The 20,907-nt window shown below is 40.8% G+C and overlaps 2 protein-coding genes across 4 annotated transcripts in view; both read left to right on the forward strand.

The window, feature by feature from the left end:
• The window catches only part of LOC139557566 (uncharacterized), a 182,432-nt gene that overhangs the window by 114,771 nt on the left and 46,754 nt on the right, over positions 1 to 20,907 (forward strand). The gene's annotated exons all lie outside the window — the stretch shown is intronic.
• Positions 11,575 to 15,351, forward strand: LOC139557564 (ORM1-like protein 2). 3 transcript variants are annotated; one of them, XM_071372548.1, is made up of 4 exons: positions 11,575 to 11,639; positions 12,670 to 12,843; positions 13,022 to 13,173; positions 13,330 to 15,351. In XM_071372548.1, exons 2-4 carry the CDS (start codon positions 12,670 to 12,672, stop codon positions 13,463 to 13,465), a joined length of 462 nt encoding a protein of 153 aa, XP_071228649.1. In that variant the 5' UTR covers positions 11,575 to 11,639; the 3' UTR covers positions 13,466 to 15,351. The 3 variants fall into 3 exon arrangements, with proteins under 3 accessions (XP_071228649.1, XP_071228652.1, XP_071228651.1); XM_071372551.1 differs by having other exon boundaries at positions 11,630 to 11,659; XM_071372550.1 differs by lacking the exon at positions 11,575 to 11,639 and adding an exon at positions 11,659 to 11,748.

Consider the following 20,907-nt stretch of genomic DNA (forward strand, 5'->3'; position numbering starts at 1 on the left):
CCCTAATTTATAAAACAGCTCTTATTTGATTAATGGTCGGACCCATCTATGTGAAGCTAGCCACAATAAGGATTAGCCACAATAGTGGACTTTGCGGTTAGCCTTCAAAATAAAGGTACGTCATTGACAGTGATGCAAATGAATACAAATAGTAGAATTGTGCCATAATTGAATAGACAAAATACAATAATTTGTTAATTCGACAAAAATCGGTTTAAATCACACTGGATGTATTAGTCTTTAGAATTGCATTGGGGGCATACTTATTTCACTGTACAGCCTTACCTGTGGATTGGGGATCAATGACATGGGGTATCAGTCTACTCAGTGATTCCAAGAGAACATTACCGTCGTAGCTCTTATTGTGGGACTCTGAAACAACTGTGAATTGAGCCACATTTATTGTCAACCTATGTGTATTAAACACTATTCCATAAGAAAAACAATACTGCGTAGATGTTGTGGAGTCTGATAACTCTGAGGAGGACGTTTGGAAAAAATATCTTGGGTATTGAGTAGACTGATACCTCATTGATCCCCAATCCTTAGGTAAAGCTGTACAGTGCAATATGAATGTCAATACACACAATAGGCTGACTGGGGAGGTGATTTCACACAGTCACTGTCCCGCTATAAGAGCTACAACGCTAATATTTGCGTAAACTCTTCACAGTTGTGTTCTGTGGGTGTCACCGAGTAGAGTGATACCCCATTTCATTGCTTCACATTCCAACCTTGTTTAACATTATCTACTTTAAATATGGCATGATTCCACCAATTGTAACCTTCTGCATCACTTTCAAATAGGTACTTTTATTTTGAAGGCAAACCGAAAATTCAAAAATATATAAATAGTGCCTAATCCTTATTGTAGCTAGCTTCACAAAACAACCCGGTCCCGTCGAGCATCCTGAAGCTAGCTGGCTGCTTATAACGTTAGCAACAGGGTTTAGTAGCTGGCTAGCAATTTTTTTTATTTTCATCAATTTCAATAGGCGAACAAGTGGCTACCTAGCTAATACTTACTCACACGGATTCCTAAATCATTGCTACGAATAATGAAAATGACTGCAGTTTCTACTGGTCATTGTTTTCAGGCTGGTTGTATTGGTGCTAGCTAGGTAGCAAGCTAAACCTAGCTAGCTTCCCCAGAAGTTGCGGTCCAACACAACATTCAGCAATTAAACTCTGTTATTTGACGTGTCAAATTAAAAGCTTACTTATCGTGTCAAATAGTGTTATTTGACGTGTATATTTTTTCACACGCAAAGACCCAAACGGCGTTCCATACATGAGGAAGCGGTCACACGCTAGTTCGTTCATTCCTCCACTGGAGAACCCACAGGCAGCCAGGACAATGAGCTGTAGTGTTATAACTATCTACACGTGCCAAACTAACTGCAAAATACATAACAAAGGAGGAAATTGGTCAGTCATTGATGATGAAAGCAGGAGTCATTGATGAAATGTCAACAATGGAAATTGTTCATGTATACTTTTGAGTGAAAAAGTTTTTAAAAAGAGTTTGAATCATTATGCAAAGTTGTAGGCTTAATGTAGAAACGCTAGACCCACTCCAAATTGCATACCGCCCAAACAGATCCACAGATGATGCAATATCTATTGCACTCCACACTGCCATTTCCCACCTGGACAAAAGGAACACTTATATGAGAATGCTATTCATTAACTACAGCTCAGCGTTCAACACCATAACACCAAAAATACCTCCCTCTGCAACTGGATCCTGGACTTCCTGACGGGCCGCCCCCAGGTGGTGAGGGTAGGTAGCAACACATCTGCCACGCTGATCCTCAACACTGGAGCTCCACAGGGGTGCGTGCTCAGTCCCCTCCTGTACTCCCTGTTCACCCACGACTGCATGGCCAGGCACGACTCCAACACCATCATTAAGTTTGCAGACGACACAACAGTGGTAGGCCTGATCGCCGACAACGACGAGACAGCCTATAGGGAGGAGGTCAGAGACCTGGCCGGGTGGTGCCAGAATAACAACCTATCCCTCAACGTAACCAAGACTAAGGAGATGATTGTGGACTACAGGAAAAGGAGGACCGAGCACGCCCCCATTCTCATCGACGGGGCTGTAGTGGAGCAGGTTGAGAGCTTCAAGTTCCTTGGTGTCCACATCAACAACAAACTAGAATGGTCCAAACACACCAAGACAGTCGTGAAGAGGGCACGACAAAGCCTATTCCCCCTCAGGAAACTAAAAAGATTTGGCATGGGTCCTGAGATCATCAAAAGGTTCTACAGCTGCAACATCGAGAGCATCCTGACTGGTTGCATCACTGCCTGGTACGGCAATTGCTTGGCCTCTGACCGCAAGGCACTACAGAGGGTAGTGCGTACGGCCCAGTACATCACTGGGGCTAAGCTGCCTGCCATCCAGGACCTCTACACCAGGCGGTGTCAGAGGAAAGCCCTAAAAATTGTCAAAGACCCCAGCCACCCCAGTCATAGACTGTTCTCTCTACTACCGCATGGCAAACGGTACCGGAGTGCCAAGTCTAGGGCAAAAAGGCTTCTCAACAGTTTTTACCCCCAAGCCATAAGACTCCTGAACAGGTAATCAAATGGCTACCCGGACTATTTGCATTATGTGCCCCCCCAACCCCTCTTTTTACGCTGCTGCTACTCTCTGTTTATCATATATGCATAGTCACTTTAACTATACATTAATGTACATACTACCTCAATTGGGCCGACCAACCAGTGCTCCCGCACATTGGCTAACCGGGCTATCTGCATTTTGTCCCGCCACCCGCCAACCCCTCTTTTACGCTACTGCTACTCACTGTTCATCATATATGCATAGTCACTTTAACCATATCTACATGTACATACTACCTCAATCAGCCTGACTAACCGGTGTCTGTATGTAGCCTCGCTACTTTTATAGCCTCGCTACTGTATATAGCCTGTCTTTTTACTGTTGTATTTCTTTACTTACCTATTGTTCACCTAACATCTTTTTTGCACTATTGGTTAGAGCCTCTAAGTAAGCATTTCACTGTAAGGTCTACACCTGTTGTATTCGGCGCACGTGACAAATAAACTTTGATTTGATTTGATTTACTTTATCAAATATAAAACATAATATTATTATAGTGACATAGGCTAATGGTTTTATTGTGGGGGGGATATTTTTAGCCTGGGATTCTCATCAGGCAAGGGTAGGCTTACTTTAAACTTAAATATCTAGGTCTATTAAATAACGTTATATCATTTTTAAAATAGATAAGACACATTTTTAAACAAAACAGCAATTACAAAACAAATTAATTCCCTATGAACCAACAAGTTTCAAGTTTTAATGTCACATGCACAAGAACAGTGAAATGTCTTTCTTGCTATCTCAAAACCCAACAATGAAATCAAATCCAATTTTATTTGTCACATGCGCCGAATACAAGTGTAGACCTTACAGTGAAATGCTTACATACAAGCCCTTAACCAACAATGCAGTTTTAAGAAAATACCTAAAGAAAAGTAAGAGATAAGAATAATAAATAATTGAAGAGCAGCAGTAAATAACAATAGCAGGGCTATATACAGGGGGTACCGGTACAGAGTCAATGTGCGGGGGAACCGGGGTTGAGGTAAAAAAAACAGTAGCTGCAGCGTGGAAGAGGGGGGGGGGGGCAATGCAAATAGAAATTGAAAAAAATCAATAACAATGTATTACTGCAAAAAAAGAACGCTTCACAGTGGGAACCACACATGCGGAAATCATCTGTTCACCTAGGGTGCAATAGTAAATTCTATCTGGAGTGCCGGAGTATGCTCAGAGTGCCCTCTAGTCGTTCGTAAATTCAGAGCATTGTCAGATTGTCTGTTCGTAAATTCAGAGCGTTTCACTCTCGGAGCGTTCAGAGTACACACTGGACGCTCTGGCCAAGGAGTAGGGTTGATCCGAGCATTCTGGCCTCACAATGGCAGTCAAGCACCCAAGCTAATTGGCTAATGTTGGCAAGCTTGCAAGCTACTTGCAGACACAAATGAGAGAACACCTCACTCTGACCATTTTACTCGCCCTAGCAAAGCTGGTTAGGCTGTTTTGATGTTATCCAGAGTGTTGGTGACTGTAACTGCTGCTGGCAACAATTTAATTATGCCTTTTTTGCCGACGTTTACTGACACCGGCCATATTCATGTTGAGTGTTCGTAAATGTGTCAGTTATTCTGCGCTCTGGCACACTTAGGGGAGAGTGCTCTGAAATCGGAGTAGATAGCCAGAGTGAATTTACGAACGCACCCCTACTCTGCGTCTCACAAAGACACAGCGTTTGGAACCAAAAATCTCACATTTGGACTCATCAGACCAAAGGTCAGATTTCCACCGGTCTAATGTCCATTGCTTTTGTTTCTTGGCCCAAGCAAGTCTCTTCTTTTTGGTGTCCTTTAGTAGTGGTTTCTTTGCAACAATTCAACCATGAAGCCCTGATTCACGTAGTCTCCTCTGAACAGTTGATGTTGAAATGTGTCTGTTACTTGAACTATGTGAAGCATTTATTTGGGCTGCAATCTGAGGTGCAGTTAACTCTAATGAACTTATCCTCTGCATCAGACGTAACTCTGGGTCTTCCTTTCCTGTGGCGGTCCTCATGAGAGCCAGTTTCATGATAGCGCTTGATGGTTTTTGCGATTACAATTTAAGAAACTTTCAAAGTTCTTTACATTTTCCGGATCGATTGACCTTCATGTCTTAAATTAATGATGGATTGTCGTTTCTCTTTGCTTATTTTAGCTGTTGTTGCCATAATATGGACTTGGTATTTTACCAAATAGGGCTATCTTCTGTATACCACCCCTACCTTGTTACAACACAACTGATTGGCTCAAACGCATTGAGGAAAGAAATCCCACAAATTTACTTTTAATGCACACCTGTTAATTGAAATGCATTCCAGGTGACTACCTCATGAAGCTGGTTGAGAGAATGCCAAGAGTGTGCAAAGCTGTCATCAAGGCAAAGGGGGGTGGATACGTTGAAGAATCTAACACTTTTTTGGTTACTACATGATTCCATATGTGTTATTTCATAGTTGATGTCTTCACTATTATTTTACAATGTAGAAAATTGTAAAAAAAAAAAAAAAAAAAAAGAAAGAAAGACCCTTGAATGAGTAGGTGTGTTCAAACTTTTGACTGGTACTGTATGTATATGGGTAAGGGGACTAGGCAACAGGATATACTGTAAGATAAACAGAGTAGCAGCAGCTTGTGTATGATTGGGTGTTCAGACCAAGGGTATCACGTTTCAAGGAAAGACCCAGATGCAGACTGTCGAAGTAACAATGTTTATTACAACAACAGGGGCAAAGGTACAGGACAGCAGGCAGGTTCATGGTCAGATCAGGCAGAGGGGTCAAAGCCGGGAAAACCTAGAAAACAGGAACTAAGACAAGACAGGTGCGAGGGGGAAACCGCTGGTAGGTTCTACAAACAAAAATGAACTGGCAGCAGACATACAGAGAGCACAGGTATAAATACACAGGGGATAACGGGGAAGATGGGTGACACCTGGAGGGGGGTGGAGACAAGCACAAAGATAGGTGAAACAGATCAGGGTGTGACAAAGGGTCCAAAGCTGACGAGCTGACGAAAGCTGACGAGCTTGGAAGGGACAATGGTGTTGAACGCTGAGCTGTAATCAATGAACAGCATTCTCACATAGGTATGATGAAGCTGGAGGCCCTGGGTCTCAACCCCTCTTTTGCAACTGGGTCCTGGACTTTCTGACGGGCCGCCCCCAGGTGGTGAAGGTAGTAAACAACATCTCCACTTCACTGACTCTCAACACTGGCCCCACAAGGGTGTGTGCTCAGCCCTCTCCTGTACTCCCTGTTCACCCACGACTGCGTGGCCATGCACGCCTCCAACTCAATCATCAAGTTTTCAGACGACACAACAGTAGTGGGCTTGATCACCAACAATAACGAGATGGCCTACAGGGAGGAGGTGAGGGCACTCGGAGTGTGGTGTCAGGAAAACAACCTCTCACTCAACGTCAACAAAACAAAAGGAGATGATCGTGGACTTCAGGAAACAGCAGAGGGAGCATCCCCCTATCCACATCGAAGGGTCAGCAGTGGAGAAGGTGGAAAGTTTTAAGTTCCTGGGCGTACACATCACGGACAAACTGAAATGGTCCACCCACACAGACAGTGTGGTGAAGAAGGTGCAACAGCGCCTCTTCAACCTCAGGAGGATGAAGAAATTTGGCTTGTCACGCAAAACCATGACAAACTATTACAGATGCACAATCGAGAGCATCCTGTCGGGCTGTATCACAGCCTGGTACGGCAACTGCACCGCCCTCAACCACAAGGCTCTCCAGGGGTGGTGCGGCCTGCACAACGCATCACCGGGAGCAAACTACCTGCCCTCCATGACACCTACAGCACCTGATGTCACAGGAAGGCCAAAAAGATTATCAAGGACAACAACCACCCGAGCCACTGCCTGTTCACACCGCTATCATCCAGAAGGCGAGGTCAGTACAGGTGCATCAAAGCTGGGACATACAAATTGAGGAACATCTTCTATCTCAAGGCTACCAGACTGCTAAACAGCAATCACTAACTCAGAGAGACTGCTGCCTACATTGAGACCCAATCACTGGACACTAGTCACTTTGAACAATGCCACTCTAAATAATGCCACTTTAATAATGTCTACATATCTTACATTACTCATATCACATCTATATACTGTATTGAGACCCAATCACTGGACACTTTAATAAATGGATTACTAGTCACTTTAAACAATGCCACTTTAAATAATGCCACTTTAATAATGTTTACATATCTTACATTACTCATATCACATGTATATACTGTATTTTATACCATCTACTGCACCTTGCCTATGCCGCTCGGCCATCGCTCATCCATATACTTATATGTACATATTCTCATTCACCCCTTTAAGATTTGTGTGTATTAGGTAGTTGTTGGGAAATTGTTCGATTACTTGTGTATTAGGTAGTTGTTGGGAATTGTTAGATCATTTGTTAGATATTACTGCACTGTTGGAACTAGAAGCATAAGCATTAAGTTACACTTGCATTAACAACTGCTAACCATGTATATGTGACCAATAAAATTTGATTTGATTTGAATGGGCGTGGGTTTGAGTCAATTAGGCTAATTAAGACTTTTAGCTTAAATACTTATTTTCTATAAAATTACCAAGCTCTACAAATTGAATAGGGTATAAGTTTATTTTGCACTGTTATTGTTGTCATTCGAACATATAGACTACACTAACGTCAATAATAAATAGACAACATTTGTTAATTTGTCATTGGAAAATAGTCCAATGCCTTGCAAACATACTCTTTACTCTTTATCACCGTATGGCCATGCAAGACCGGAATTGTGAGCGGGGCTTAAGGGGCCTGCCACGCTCTACCGTACCCCATTGCCCGTCCAAATAAAATATTGAAATAAGTATAATTTATTTGACCGAGAATGACGGATCAATCTCAGTTTAAAAGCATCCGAGCGAGCTGAAATATGAGACAGCATCAGATAAATAGTATGGCATGTCATAATATTTCTGGCCAGACAGCATCAGATACATGGGCTACATATAGAGGGGCGCTGTTTCGCTCTCTCGGATGCTTTCTCCAGTGATATAGTTTCAGCAGAGGAAGAGGCGAAGCGAGAGGGCTCACTCTCGACAAATTCTGTCCAGTGTAAGCCCAATGCGTTTCTATGGGAATAATATGCAGACCTAAACTTGTCGCCTGCCTTCCCGCCTTTGGAACAAAGACTCCCATTGTTAGGGCGGAGGCATGAGCATCTCGTCATTATATAAAGATTTCTGGTTTCAGCCTTTAGCGAATTGGAAAGGAAAGTTGGCGGATGCACAGTTCACTGTAAATTGGTGTTTCGCCAAAATTATAGAATTACTCTTGTCTAAATAAAATAATTCAAAATACTTCACCAGGGAGCATGACTTAGCCACAGAGGATCATTAGCTTATTTAAAAGTGTATTGATGTGGATTGTTTCAAATCACCAGTGTGTTTGGGAAGCCCGTGATTTGGAGTGTGGGAAAAATCTTTCCAACGCTCCCGGCCTCGATAATCACCAAGCCGTGTGAATGAGCAAAATATAATGATCTGATGATCCCATTTATCTTGTGGAAACGTCATTGAAACGTCATTGCTTTCTGTCCAGTGCTCACTGGCATGGAAAACTGAGGGCCGGAGTAGGCTAGTTGTTGCAAGTTCGCTAGCGACAGCGTCCGGCCAGAACAAGTGATGATTTGATACAATGTTGCACTTCACTAGCAAAAGCTCAAGTCATGACAGATAGAAAGGGAGGCAGACAGGCAGAGTACATAGATGAATGTGATTGAAAGAACTGGAATTGTCTTCGGGATATTTTTTACTGTTTTATTTGTCGGCTTTAAGCCTATGTATTTTACTTAGTTGATGGTGGAAGGTATAGATAGGCTTTCTGTTGCATCTCTGAGTTATATGCTCTCATTTATTTAGCCGCCAATGGATCACAGTGTATAAATGTGTCTATATGATAGAGGCTAATGCTCTGGGCATAGTTTAATTTAAACTTTTAGATTTTATCATTTTACTATGATTAAACACGTGACAATTTGAGAAACGAAAACGTTATTGTTTAAATTAAACTGTTCGAAGAAAATCCACATGTAAAAATAATCATAACTGGCACGCAGATCGGTAGAAATGGTAGGAGACATTGTAAGCTTCCCCAAACTTGAAACTCACGAGCTGGCTATGTTATTTAGTCTTTACTACTACAGCCAAAAAACAAATTGTGAATGCGCAAGTGCGTGCACACATAGGAGGTCCCTTGAAAAAACGTGACCCCCTATGGAAATCAAAGGCCCGTCCAACTGATTCGTTCTGCCGCCGGGTCTGTGGCCATGGACACCATTAACTCTATAGTCTAAAATTCACCTGGGAAATCCTCACGTGACTCATTGGGCGGTATAAGGGGACAAGACCAAGGGACTCCGCTGCAATTACACTGACACTGAGATAATAAACACATGCCATACGGACCTGCAGAACTGCAATCAAGCGTAGAAGAAATCAGTCATGTACCTGTCGTTCACAACAGTTGTTACCCTTCTTGTGGTATTTACAGGTGCATTCAGCGCTCCGGTTAACCAACCAGTTGGAATCAGTTGGAATAACGTAAAACTTAAAGAGTATTCTTTACAACTGAATCAACTTGCTAAACGTCTCTTAATTGAGGTAAGTTGATTATCATCAGTATTCCGTAGCTATTGATAATGGTAGGGTGATGATAGAACTGATTTGAAGTAGGCTAGGCTAGCTTGGTTCTTGATGCTTTTGTGGGACCTTGGTAGTCAGAAAGTTTTAAGTGGAATTTAAAAGTGCCTGCCGCAGGTAGGTTACTTAAACGGAATTTGTCTCTGAAACTTTCCATCACGTCTTGCAGGAGCTCAGTCGTTTGAAAACTGTGGAAAGAGTTGTCAAATGGCCAAGAGTACTGGTGGAAGCCACAGACAAATGTGATCCCACAAATCTAAGAGCAGATTCAACGGTAAGTCACAACTTCCATTCTGTTGGTGGAATCCATGGACACATGTGATACAAAACAAATCTCATGAGGAACAACAAGGTCAACAAGACACATACGTGGTCAATGGTTATACACATGCACATTTTTCAGAATTTTTAAAGCACTAACCAGTTCCATCACTTGTCACACACAAAATATGAATTGGTTGAGAAACACTTTTACAAAATGAAGATGATTAATAATATTTTGTCTTTTTACCATGATCCATAAAGCCTTGCCTTAAGAAGATGGTTTCTGCTCTGAAGAACTACAGGATAGTATTTGGGATAATTAGTCAGTTCAAGAGTAGCTGTACAAAAGTTGGAGAGAAGTTGAACAAAGTAGTGGAAGAACTCCTTTTTCAAATGGGGGTAAGTCCAGTGTATTTGATGTCTGAATCTACTGATTTCAATATCTTATTGACTGAGGTGCTGCATATCCTTACTCTAATTGATTTGTAGGAGCCCCATCCTGATTCAGAAGAGAATTGGTCAAAAGTGAACAGCTGGGAAGAGCCAGGACTGTGTCGTGACAATATTGAGAAGCTGTTCTCCTTCTCCATCCCCATGGCTCGGGTCTTTGCCCCTGGTGATCCTGCAAAACACATAATGTATTCAACTAAATATTGTTTCTAAAGCTGGGAAACAGGCCACAATTGATTCGTCATCTGTGATCTGTTTCAGTATTAGATAACTTAGTAGTAGATGGACATCTAAAGTCATTGTATGATCAATTTGGTCAAAATAGTCAGAAAAGACAAGTAACTGTTAGGGTGTTGTGTGTTATTACAATGTTTATGAAACATTTCAAACACACTTACGTATCTGCCTGTGTTCCACTATGGAACAGTTGTTTATAATTAGGAATGTATTTATATTTGTATGTATCCATATTAATGTATTAAAAATTTTATAAAATGTAATTGTGAAGTAACTTAACATATTTATCAAAATATCTATTTATTTAACTTATTTAATTTATGTTAACACATATTTATCTGCCAATATAATATTTTTTAAACAAAGTGTATTTATATTCTTGTATACCGTTCTCCACGTGTGTCAAATTGCAAAAAAATAATAAACTAACTTTTAACTCTTGTTGTTGTTGTGTCTATAACATGTGACTAATTTTGCCTTTACATTTACTGTAATAATAAATATCATTCAACAGCTGAGAAAAGAGGAATAATCTATGCTGGGGAGGTCATAGAGGAATCCCTGATGGCTGTTACACGATTTCCCAAACTGCAGTCAAGCAATAAACTACATAAGAAGGAAGCTGTGCTTTCCTAAAACAATCCTCTTATTCCGCATGAAGGTGCACAGCTTCCTATTGTAGCCTCATACTTCAATATGTCTATTATCGGTGGCTGTGTAATGCTGACTACAATTCCTTCAAAGAATGATTACGTAATGTAGACATTACGGAATGTTGTACTCACTTTTCCAAAAAAGGAACTTGCACTCAGTGCACATGAGAGAACGAATACAAGGAAGTTTGGTTTATGACTCCTCCCTTCGTTGAATGGGCAGATCTCTAAACAGGGCTAGTTAAAAAGCAGACTGACATACCTGTCTTATGGAAACAAAAGCGTTTAGATGCACATTTCATGGTTCAGCAAAATTATATATTTTTGCATTACATCTGTGAATTAATATTTAGAATACCAGTAGCATATTGTGAGGCACATTTTACACTCAGAACTACACTTTTTTTTTTACACAATAGCCTATATTTTTTTATTAAATGGACTATGAAATGTTTGGTAGGGCAACAGAGAACAAGGGGGATTGTTTTATTTTAAAATATTATCAACAACCACCATTTGAATACAATTATTTTGTATTTTCTTTTCCCTTTTAACATTGGGTAAAAATATGTTTAATGCATATTTGGATTTTCTGTCCACTCATAATAACGTTATTATAACGGAAGATTTATGATAAATGACGTGGAACCTTTAAAGGTAATCCAAAACGAACAGGGGCGGGGTTGAACATGTTTAGGGATTTCCTGGTTACAACATAAGGTGAGTTTCTAACTAGCTAGGTGAGTTTCTAGCTACATTGTCAGGAAAGTTTGATATAAAATGCTAAATGTAATGGATTAGCACACTAGTTGACAGAATCTAACGCCCTGTAAGTAGATTTTGCAGATGCATCTAAGTTTTCACGGCGCAAACAGCTGTTGTTATTTAGTTAGCTAGCTAGTAGCTAGTTTAGCCAGTTAATCGACTGTAGTGTTTCCAGTAGTTAAACTTTCCTATATCGTAAAGATCCATGAAAACAAGAATTAGCTTTTTGGTCTTAATTGAATGTCAGAGTTTGGCATAATGTTAGCAGTGTGGTTAAGGTTAAGAATCATATTTTAAGAAGATCAGTTGTAGAAATAGGCTGGGTTTATGACTTTGTGGCTGTGGTAACTAGTGACGACCCGAGTGTAGTGGCCAAATCAGGCCTAAAGTTGCTTGAGCTACTCAGTCAGATGAGTTAAAGCTAGACCCACTTGCTATATATTCACAACAAGATATTAGCTAACGTTAGTTTTAGACTTCTCTTAGTAGTTAGTCTGTGAGGGAAGCATTATGGCTCTGGGGATCAGTGGCAAAATTTCGGAATTATCAGTTTCCCAAATCCACTTGGATTGGAATTGGAAAAGATTTACAATATGTTAATAGCTAGCTACCTACAATAATAGGATGCAATCAAATATGGTCACTCACCTGGCCTAGTGGCTAGATTTCTACTTCCCCTTGACATCAACTTTCTGTATCTGACAAGGCCTACCTCATCTTCTCTTGTTGTGATCTGTGAAATTAGTAATTGAGGGGGCTCTGTGAAATATTCAAATTATGTACTCATTCTACTTTTGTTTTGAAACATTTTCACAGAATTTAATTCTCGATTTTCTGTTAACACCATTATCTGGCGAGGGACAAGCCATAGGCCTAGTTCCTTTAGATTCCTTTCCTCTATTAAGCATCAATGTTTTCTGTATCAAGCCTGTATCAAGCTTCAATGTCCAATGACCATCATGTGTAATCCTCCCGTTCCCTCAAGATGAATGTGGGCGTGGCTCACAGTGAGGTAAACCCCAACACGCGGGTGATGAACAGCAGAGGGATCTGGTTGGCCTACCTGTTGTTGGTCACCGTGCTGCACATCGTCCTGTTGAGCATCCCTGTCCTCACGGTGCCTCTTGTCTGGACCCTCACAAATGTCATCCATAATCTGGTCAGCCCAAGTATTTATAGTTTGTTTATCATTTTTCCAATCAAATGTTCTCATTTAATACATTTCTATTTCAACTACATCATGAAAAATGAGGGCTTGTATTATGACATTGTAATGACTAATGAGTGTGTCCGTTGATCTAATAGAGGTGTGTTTATGTGTGATCTGTCCACCACAGGTGATGTACTTATTTCTGCACACGGTAAAGGGCACTCCTTTTGAGACACCGGACCAGGGCAAAGCTCGCCTACTCACACACTGGGAACAGATGGACTACGGCATTCAGTTTACATCCTCACGCAAATTCCTCACCATCTCACCCATTGTGCTGTAAGACTGAAAATCTGTGCATACTAGATTTTGTTGTTAAGTTTTCCTTATGGCTTGCAATGATAAATGAACGTAGAAGAGTAACTATTGAATTATTGCATCCTTGTTTGTTATCAGCATTGAATAATAACCCTAAACTAGCTGTTAATTCTTCAGGTATATTCTTGCCAGTTTCTACACCAAGTACGATGCCACACATTTCCTGGTCAATACAGGCTCTCTACTCAGCGTCCTCCTTCCAAAGCTGCCCCTGTTCCATGGAGTACGAATATTTGGGATCAATAGGTACTGACTAACACAGGTGGATAATATCAGATTTATATTCTATTTATGTGTACTTGTAAGGTCCAGAGGTGGAAGTGAATAAGACATGTTTGGTAACTTCATGAGCTGTTTGAAGGGCATTGTTGTTTTTATTGCACAGTTCATTTTCGCTCTGTGACTAAAAACAAAGAGCCAAAATGCACTGAACGCCAAGCTATATGATTAAGAGTTACTGAGTGCCTCTGCTTTATTTCATTTAATTTATTTTCGTTATTTGACATTCCTGATGTATGTGTGCAATGTGCTTGTATCCTCAAACCATTACTTTCTCTTTTGTCAGATGACATGTATTTGACGTTGTTTTCTAGAAAGAGCTATATTGTGAACGTCATCACCTTCAAACCTGAGAATAGGATTACTTGTATATGTCCACACATTGGAATGTGTGATTACATAGTTTAGGATAGTGGCATCCATATAAATATAATGTTGGATGCCATACAAATTGAATGTTGGTAGTCTTTGCAGTGCCTTAAATGTTTCACTTGGCTGATACATTTTTTCCATTTAGTTTGGTAACAATCAATCCATGTGACGACTCTTATTGGAGATCAATTTCCATGTGAGCATTCTCAATAAATTATAGTGTCTAATAATAAACTTGCAATATCAGGATTGATTTGTCAGTCTAAATCTAAATACTTTGTCTATGTATGGAAATTTGGGGTACATCCAGGGGCATACATCATTGTCATTTTGTGTACAAACACAAGTGCAACAAATTAATAGATACACCCAAGACAAAGTAAAATTGTTGCATTGATTGTTCTCATCTAATTCCATAATGCTCCAAGTGTGAAACCTAAGGGGAGTGTTCAGCAGTGAGTAACAACAGCAGCACAGGAGTAAAGTGACATTGCAGGGAACTGAGGGGTCGGACCATCATGTAAATTCTCAGATTACCTGTACAGGCATGGCTGTGAGCTGTGAGGATTCTGGGGAACTCCACACACTTTATATGAGGCCTGTGTGGAGGGCTATACCAATTCCTATGATGTGCTGATAGACTGGAGGGACCCCCCCTTCCACCAGAGCTATGACCATGTTTTCATTGGAGTGATGAGGTTAGGTGGTGTGCTTGCTCTCTTCTGGGGGAAGTAGCATAGGGGAAATTGTGTCTTGGATAATAATTTGACTACGCTGTCAAACATGCCAATCTTTTTACCTGGGAAGTACATGCAAATTATCTAATAGCTCCATCAGCTGTCAGACTGTAGAATCCCATATAGGGTTGCCTGACTTGCCCCCACTGTCTGCAATGCAAACAACATTTGGGACACCTTTTCCAAGGTAGTGAAAATCAAAAGTGTTGCACCACCTGGCTTGTGAATTGTAGCTAACAGGATTACGTAATGAAAACCTGGTAATATTGAAGGCTGTCAAGGTAGAAATTTGAGTTAGACAAAGCGGAGGTGTTTGTCCCAAAATACCAGAGGATACCCAATGATGACCCTAGTCATCTTTGAATATCAGCCTGATACCAAGTAGCCATACCTCCTGGATACCATATACAGGGGTGTAAAGTACTTAAGTAAAAATACTTTAAAGTACTACTTAAGTAGTTTTGGGGGGTATCTTTACTATTTATATTTTGACTACTTTTACTCCACTACATTCCTAAAGAAAATATTTACTTTTGCCACCCATACATTTTCCCTGAAACCCAAAAGTACTCATTACATTTCGAAGGTTCAGACAGGACAGCAATATCGTCCAATTTACCCACCTATCATTATAACGCGTTGTCATCCCTACTTCCTCTGATCTGGCTGACTTAACACAAATACTGTGTTTGTAAATTATATCTGAGTGTTGGAGTGTGCCCATCTGTAAAAAATAAAAAATAACATTTGGGCTGTCTGGTTGCATTTACTTTTTACTTTTGTTCAAGTATGACAATTGAGTACTTTTTCCCCCACTGTACTTAAGTATGTTTAAAATGAGATACTTTGACCTTTACTCAAGTATTTTTTTACTGGGTGACTCACTTTTACTTGTGTAATTTTCTATTAAGGTACCTTTAATTTTACTCAAGTATGACAATTGAGTACTTTTTCCACCACTGACCAGATACATGTAGATATCTCCATTTACAACCATATTACCTGATGATTATCCAATAGTTTACCCTAAAACCAGCTAATAGAGGAATAGGTACTCAAAAATGGTTCTGCTTCCAGTTGTTTTATTTTACAACCATTGATTTGATGCATGCCTTTGAACTACTACATGCAAAAATCACCAAGCCAGTATTGACTATGGATATAAATAGCATTGTTAGATACAGTTTTGCATCATTATTGACAGAATTTCTGCGTATAGGTTTTTGTCTGAAGTATATCTGAAGTACCCTAGAAGTATCAAATAAAGCTACATGTTCCTGGATGTTCCTCTACGGTTTCTATGAAACCACAACTCCGTATAAAACTAGAGATATTTTCCCAAAATTATAACAGAAGAAAAAATTATAAATTATTCAGTTTGGACATAATTTTCAGAAGTCTGTGCTCTTACTCATCAGTAAAACTTGGGGGATTTCATGTAACTGTCCTAGAGTAGCTTGAGAACCACTCAAATAAAAATAGGTGGGTAAAGATAAGTCTATGCTGCAGGTAATCAAACCAGAAAACTGAAGTACACGGTATATAGATAAAGAAAAGGTATATTGCACCCCCTGTTGTTTGTGTAGAGTAGTTTCAACATAACTCATACAGACTACATCATTCAATACCACAATCTTTTGAGGTTTTTCTACTCTGTATTCCCCTTCTACAGGCAACAGGCTGGTGTAAATGTCTCAAGATTAAGCGTTTTACAATATCATGAATTTATTAACATCCACATGATTATTTACAGTTTCAACCTTTTAGTTGATAAAGAACAAGATGGGCAGGGTGGTCCTGATCCTAGATCAGCACTCCTACTCTGAGACGCTTTGGCCCAGATCTGTATAGGTATACGCAAGACAAATTACACAACATAATACAGAATTGCAGCCAGGATACTAAAGTACAATATCTCACAGTATAAAAATATTATCCATTTCAACACGTTTTGTCTAAAATAAAAAATAAAAAATAAAATAAAGGCAATGCTTGTGGTATGAAACCTAGAAATCTCAGTACAAATAAAACAAGAAAAAAGATTCAAGTTAAAAATAACTAACAACCATTTTGTCATGTGTCACACACGTCAAAGAACGATTAAACTACTTGCAATGATATCCTTAACCATTACATATATAAATGGTATCCTTAAACAAACATGAGCATATATATATATATATATACTCAATCAATAGCTGTAAACATGCTTCTTCAAATACCAAAATACACTGAACAAAAATGTAAACGCAACATGTAAGGTGTTGGTCCCATGTTTCATGAGCTGAAATAAGATTCCAGAAATTTTCCATACGCACAAAAAGCTTATTTCTCTCAAATTTTGTGCACAAATTTGTTTACATCCCTTTTAGTGAGCATTTCTCCTTTGCCAAGAGAATCCATCCACCTGACAGGTGCGACTTATCAAGAAGCTCATTAAACAGCATGATCACTACACAGGTGGAACTTGTGCTGGGGACAATAAAAGGCCACTCTAAAATGGGCAGTTTTGTCACACAACACCACAGATGTATTGAGGGAGTGTACAATCGGCATGCTGACTGCAGGAATGTCCACCTGAGCTGTTGCCAGAGAATTGAATGCTGATATCTCTACCATTAGCCACCGCCAACATTGTTTTAGACTTTGGCAGTATGTCCAATCGGCCTCACAACCGCAGACCACGTGTAACCATGCCAGCCCAAGACCTCCACATCCGGCAGCTTCAACTTCAGGATTGTCTGAGACCAGCCACCCGGACAGCTGATGAAACTGAGGTGTATTTCTGTCTGTAATATATCCCATTTGTGGGGGAAAACTCATACAGATTGGCTGGGCCTGGCTCTCAAGCAGCCCACCCACGGCTGCACCCCTGACCAGTCATGTGAAATCCATAGCTTAGGGGCTAATGAATTTATTTCAATTGACTTATTTCCTGATATGAACTGTAACTCAGTAAAATTGTTATAGTTGTTGCATTTATATTCTTGCTCAGTATACTAACTTATTCCCAACAGATGTCAGCTATGAAATAATTTCCTGTTTACGTCAACGCAAAAAGTCAGTTATTTAACATCAACAATAAGACCAAAGAAAACATTTTTACATTAAAATATCTCCAAAAATTTGCCCTGGCAGTTTACTAATGAGGAAAGACAGCGAAATAATGTTGTGTCATTGCTCCCAAAAAATTAGATGCCAAACATTCTTAAGTCTTCATAAACTTGCTCTTGCTGAGGAGTGTAACACAACAAAGCATGACCAATTAATTTTTTTATTTTATTTAACCTTTATTTAACCAGGTAGGCAAATTGAGAACACGTTCTCATTTACAATTGCGACCTGGCCAAGATAAAGCAAAGCAGTTCGACACATACAACAACACATAGTTACACATGGAGTAAAACAAACATATAGTCAATGATACAGTGAAAAAAAAATAAGTCTATATACAATGTGAGCAAGTGAGGTGAGATAAGGGAGGTGAAGGCAAACAAATATATGTATAAATAAATAAAAATATAAAAAGGCCATGGTGGCGAAGTAAATACAACACAGCAAGTAAAATAAAACTAAAAACACTGGAATGGTTGGTTTGCAGTGGAAGAAAGCGCAAAGTAGAGACAGAAATAATGGGGTGCAAAGGAGCAAAATAAATACAGTAGGTAAAGAGGTAGTTGTTTGGGCTAAATTATAGATGGGCTATGTACAGGTGCAGTAATCTATGAGCTGCTCTGACAGCTGGTGCTTAAAGCTAGTGAGGGAGATAAGTGTTTCCAGTTTCAGAGATTTTTGTAGTTCGTTCCAGTCATTGGCAGCAGAGAACTGGAAGGAGAGGCGGCCAAAGGAAGAATTGGTTTTGGGGGTGACCAGAGAGATAAACCTGCTGGAGCGCGTGCTACAGGTAGGTGTTGCTATGGTGACCAGCGAGCTGAGATAAGGGGGGACTTTACCTAGCAGGGTCTTGTAGATGACCTGGAACCAGTGGGTTTGGCGACGAGTATGAAGCGAGGGCCAGCCAACGAGAGTGTACAGGTCGCAGTGGTGGGTAGTATATGGGGCTTTGGTGACAAAACGGATGGCACTGTGATAGACTGCATCCAATTTATTGAGTAGGGTTTTGGAGGCTATTTTGTAAATGACATCACCGAAGTCGAGGATTGGTAGGATGGTCAGTTTTACAAGGGTATGTTTGGCAGCATGAGTGAAGGATGCTTTGTTGCGGAATAGGAAGCCAATTCTAGATTTAACTTTGGATTGGAGATGTTTGATGTGAGTCTGGAAGGAGAGTTTACAGTCTAACCAGACACCTAGGTATTTGTAGTTGTCCACATATTCTAGGTCAGAGCCGTCCAGAGTAGTGATGTTGGACAGGCGGGCAGGTGCAGGCAGCGATCGGTTGAAGAGCATGCATTTAGTTTTACTTGTATTTAAGAGCAATTGGAGGCCACGGAAGGAGAGTTGTATGGCATTGAAGTTCGTTTGGAGGTTTGTTAACACAGTGTCCAAAGAAGGGCCAGAAGTATACAGAATAGTGTCGTCTGCGTAGAGGTGGATCAGAGAATCACCAGCAGCAAGAGCGACATCATTGATGTATACAGAGAAGAGAGTCGGTCCAAGAATTGAACCCTGTGGCACCCCCATGGAGACTGCCAGAGGCCCGGACAACAGACCCTCCGATTTGACACACTGAACTCGATCAGAGAAGTAGTTGGTGAACCAGGCGAGGCAATCATTAGAGAAACCAAGGCTGTCGAGTCTGCCGATGAGGATGTGGTGATTGACAGAGTCAAAAGCCTTGGCCAGGTCAATGAATACAGCTGCACAGTATTGTTTCCTATCGATGGCGGTTAAGATATCGTTTATGACCTTGAGCGTGGCTGAGGTGCACCCATGACCAGCTCTGAAACCAGATTGCATAGCGGAGAAGGTATGGTGGGATTCGAAATGGTCGGTAATCTGTTTGTTGACTTGGCTTTCGAAGACCTTAGAAAGGCAGGGTAGGATAGATATAGGTCTGTAGCTGTTAGGGTCAAGAGTGTCCCCCCCTTTGAAGAGGGGGATAACCGCAGCTGCTTTCCAATCTTTGGGAATCTCAGACGACACGAAAGAGAGGTTGAAAAGGCTAGTAATAGGGGTGGCAACAATTTCAGCAGATAGTTTTAGAAAGAAAGGGTCCAGATTATCTAGCCCGGCTGATTTGTAAGGGTCCAGATTTTGCAGCTCTTTTAGAACATCAGCTGACTGTATTTGGGAGTAAGAGAAATGGGGAAGGCTTGGGCGAGTAGCAGAGGGGAGGGCAGTGCTGTTGTCCGGGGTAGGGGTAGCCAGGTGGAAAGCATGGCCAGCCGTAGAAAAATGCTTATTGAAATTCTCAATTATAGTGGATTTGTCGGTGGTGACAGTGTTTCCTATCTTCAGAGCAGTTGGAAGCTGGGAGGAGGTGTTCTTATTCTCCATGGACTTTACAGTGTCCCAGAACTTTTTTGAATTTGTGTTGCAGGAAGCAAATTTCTGCTTGAAAAAGCTAGCCTTGGCTTTTCTAACTGCCTGTGTATACTGGTTTCTAGCTTCCCTGAAAAGTTGCATATCACGGGGGCTGTTCGATGCTAATGCAGAACGCCATAGGATGTTTTTCTGTTGGTTAAGGGCAGTCAGGTCAGGAGAGAACCAAGGGCTATATCTGTTCCTGGTTCTAAATTTCTTGAATGGGGCATGCTTATTCAAGATGGTGAGGAAGGCATTTTTTTAAAATGTCCAGGCATCCTCTACTGACGGGATGAGATCAAAATCCTTCCAGGATACCTCGGCCAGGTCGATTAGAAAGGCCTGCTCGCTGAAGTGTTTCAGGGAGCGTTTGACAGTGATGAGTGGAGGTCGTTTGACCGCTGACCCATTACGGATGCAGGCAATGAGGCAGTGATCGCTGAGATCTTGGTTGAAAACAGCAGAGGTGTATTTGGAGGGCAAGTTTGTTAGGATGATATCTATGAGGGTACCCGTGTTTACGGAATTGGGGTGGTACCTGGTAGGTTCATTGATAATTTGTGTGAGATTGAGGGCATCAAGCTTAGATTGTAGGGTGGCTGGGGTGTTAAGCATGTTAAAATTTAGGTCGCCTAGCAGCACGAGCTCTGAAGATAGATGGGGGGCAATCAGTTCACATATAGTGTCCAGAGCACAGCTGGGGGCAGAGGGTGGTCTATAGCAGGCGGCAACGGTGAGAGACTTGTTTTTAGAGAGGTGGATTTTTAAAAGTAGAAGTTCAAATTGTTTGGGAACAGACCTGGATAGTAAAACAGAACTC

The sequence above is a fragment of the Salvelinus alpinus genome, chromosome 28 (assembly GCF_045679555.1).
Source record: "Salvelinus alpinus chromosome 28, SLU_Salpinus.1, whole genome shotgun sequence".
Taxonomy (NCBI): domain Eukaryota; kingdom Metazoa; phylum Chordata; class Actinopteri; order Salmoniformes; family Salmonidae; genus Salvelinus; species Salvelinus alpinus.

Bases quoted from the DNA above. Each gene is read 5' to 3' on its own strand.
- LOC139557564 (XM_071372548.1), top strand. From the start codon at position 12,670: ATGAATGTGGGCGTGGCTCACAGTGAGGTAAACCCCAACACGCGGGTG. The intron at 12,844-13,021 runs GTCAGCCCAAGT...TGTCCACCACAG, and splicing joins CAAATGTCATCCATAATCTG to GTGATGTACTTATTTCTGCA. The intron at 13,174-13,329 runs GTAAGACTGAAA...TTAATTCTTCAG, and splicing joins ACCATCTCACCCATTGTGCT to GTATATTCTTGCCAGTTTCT.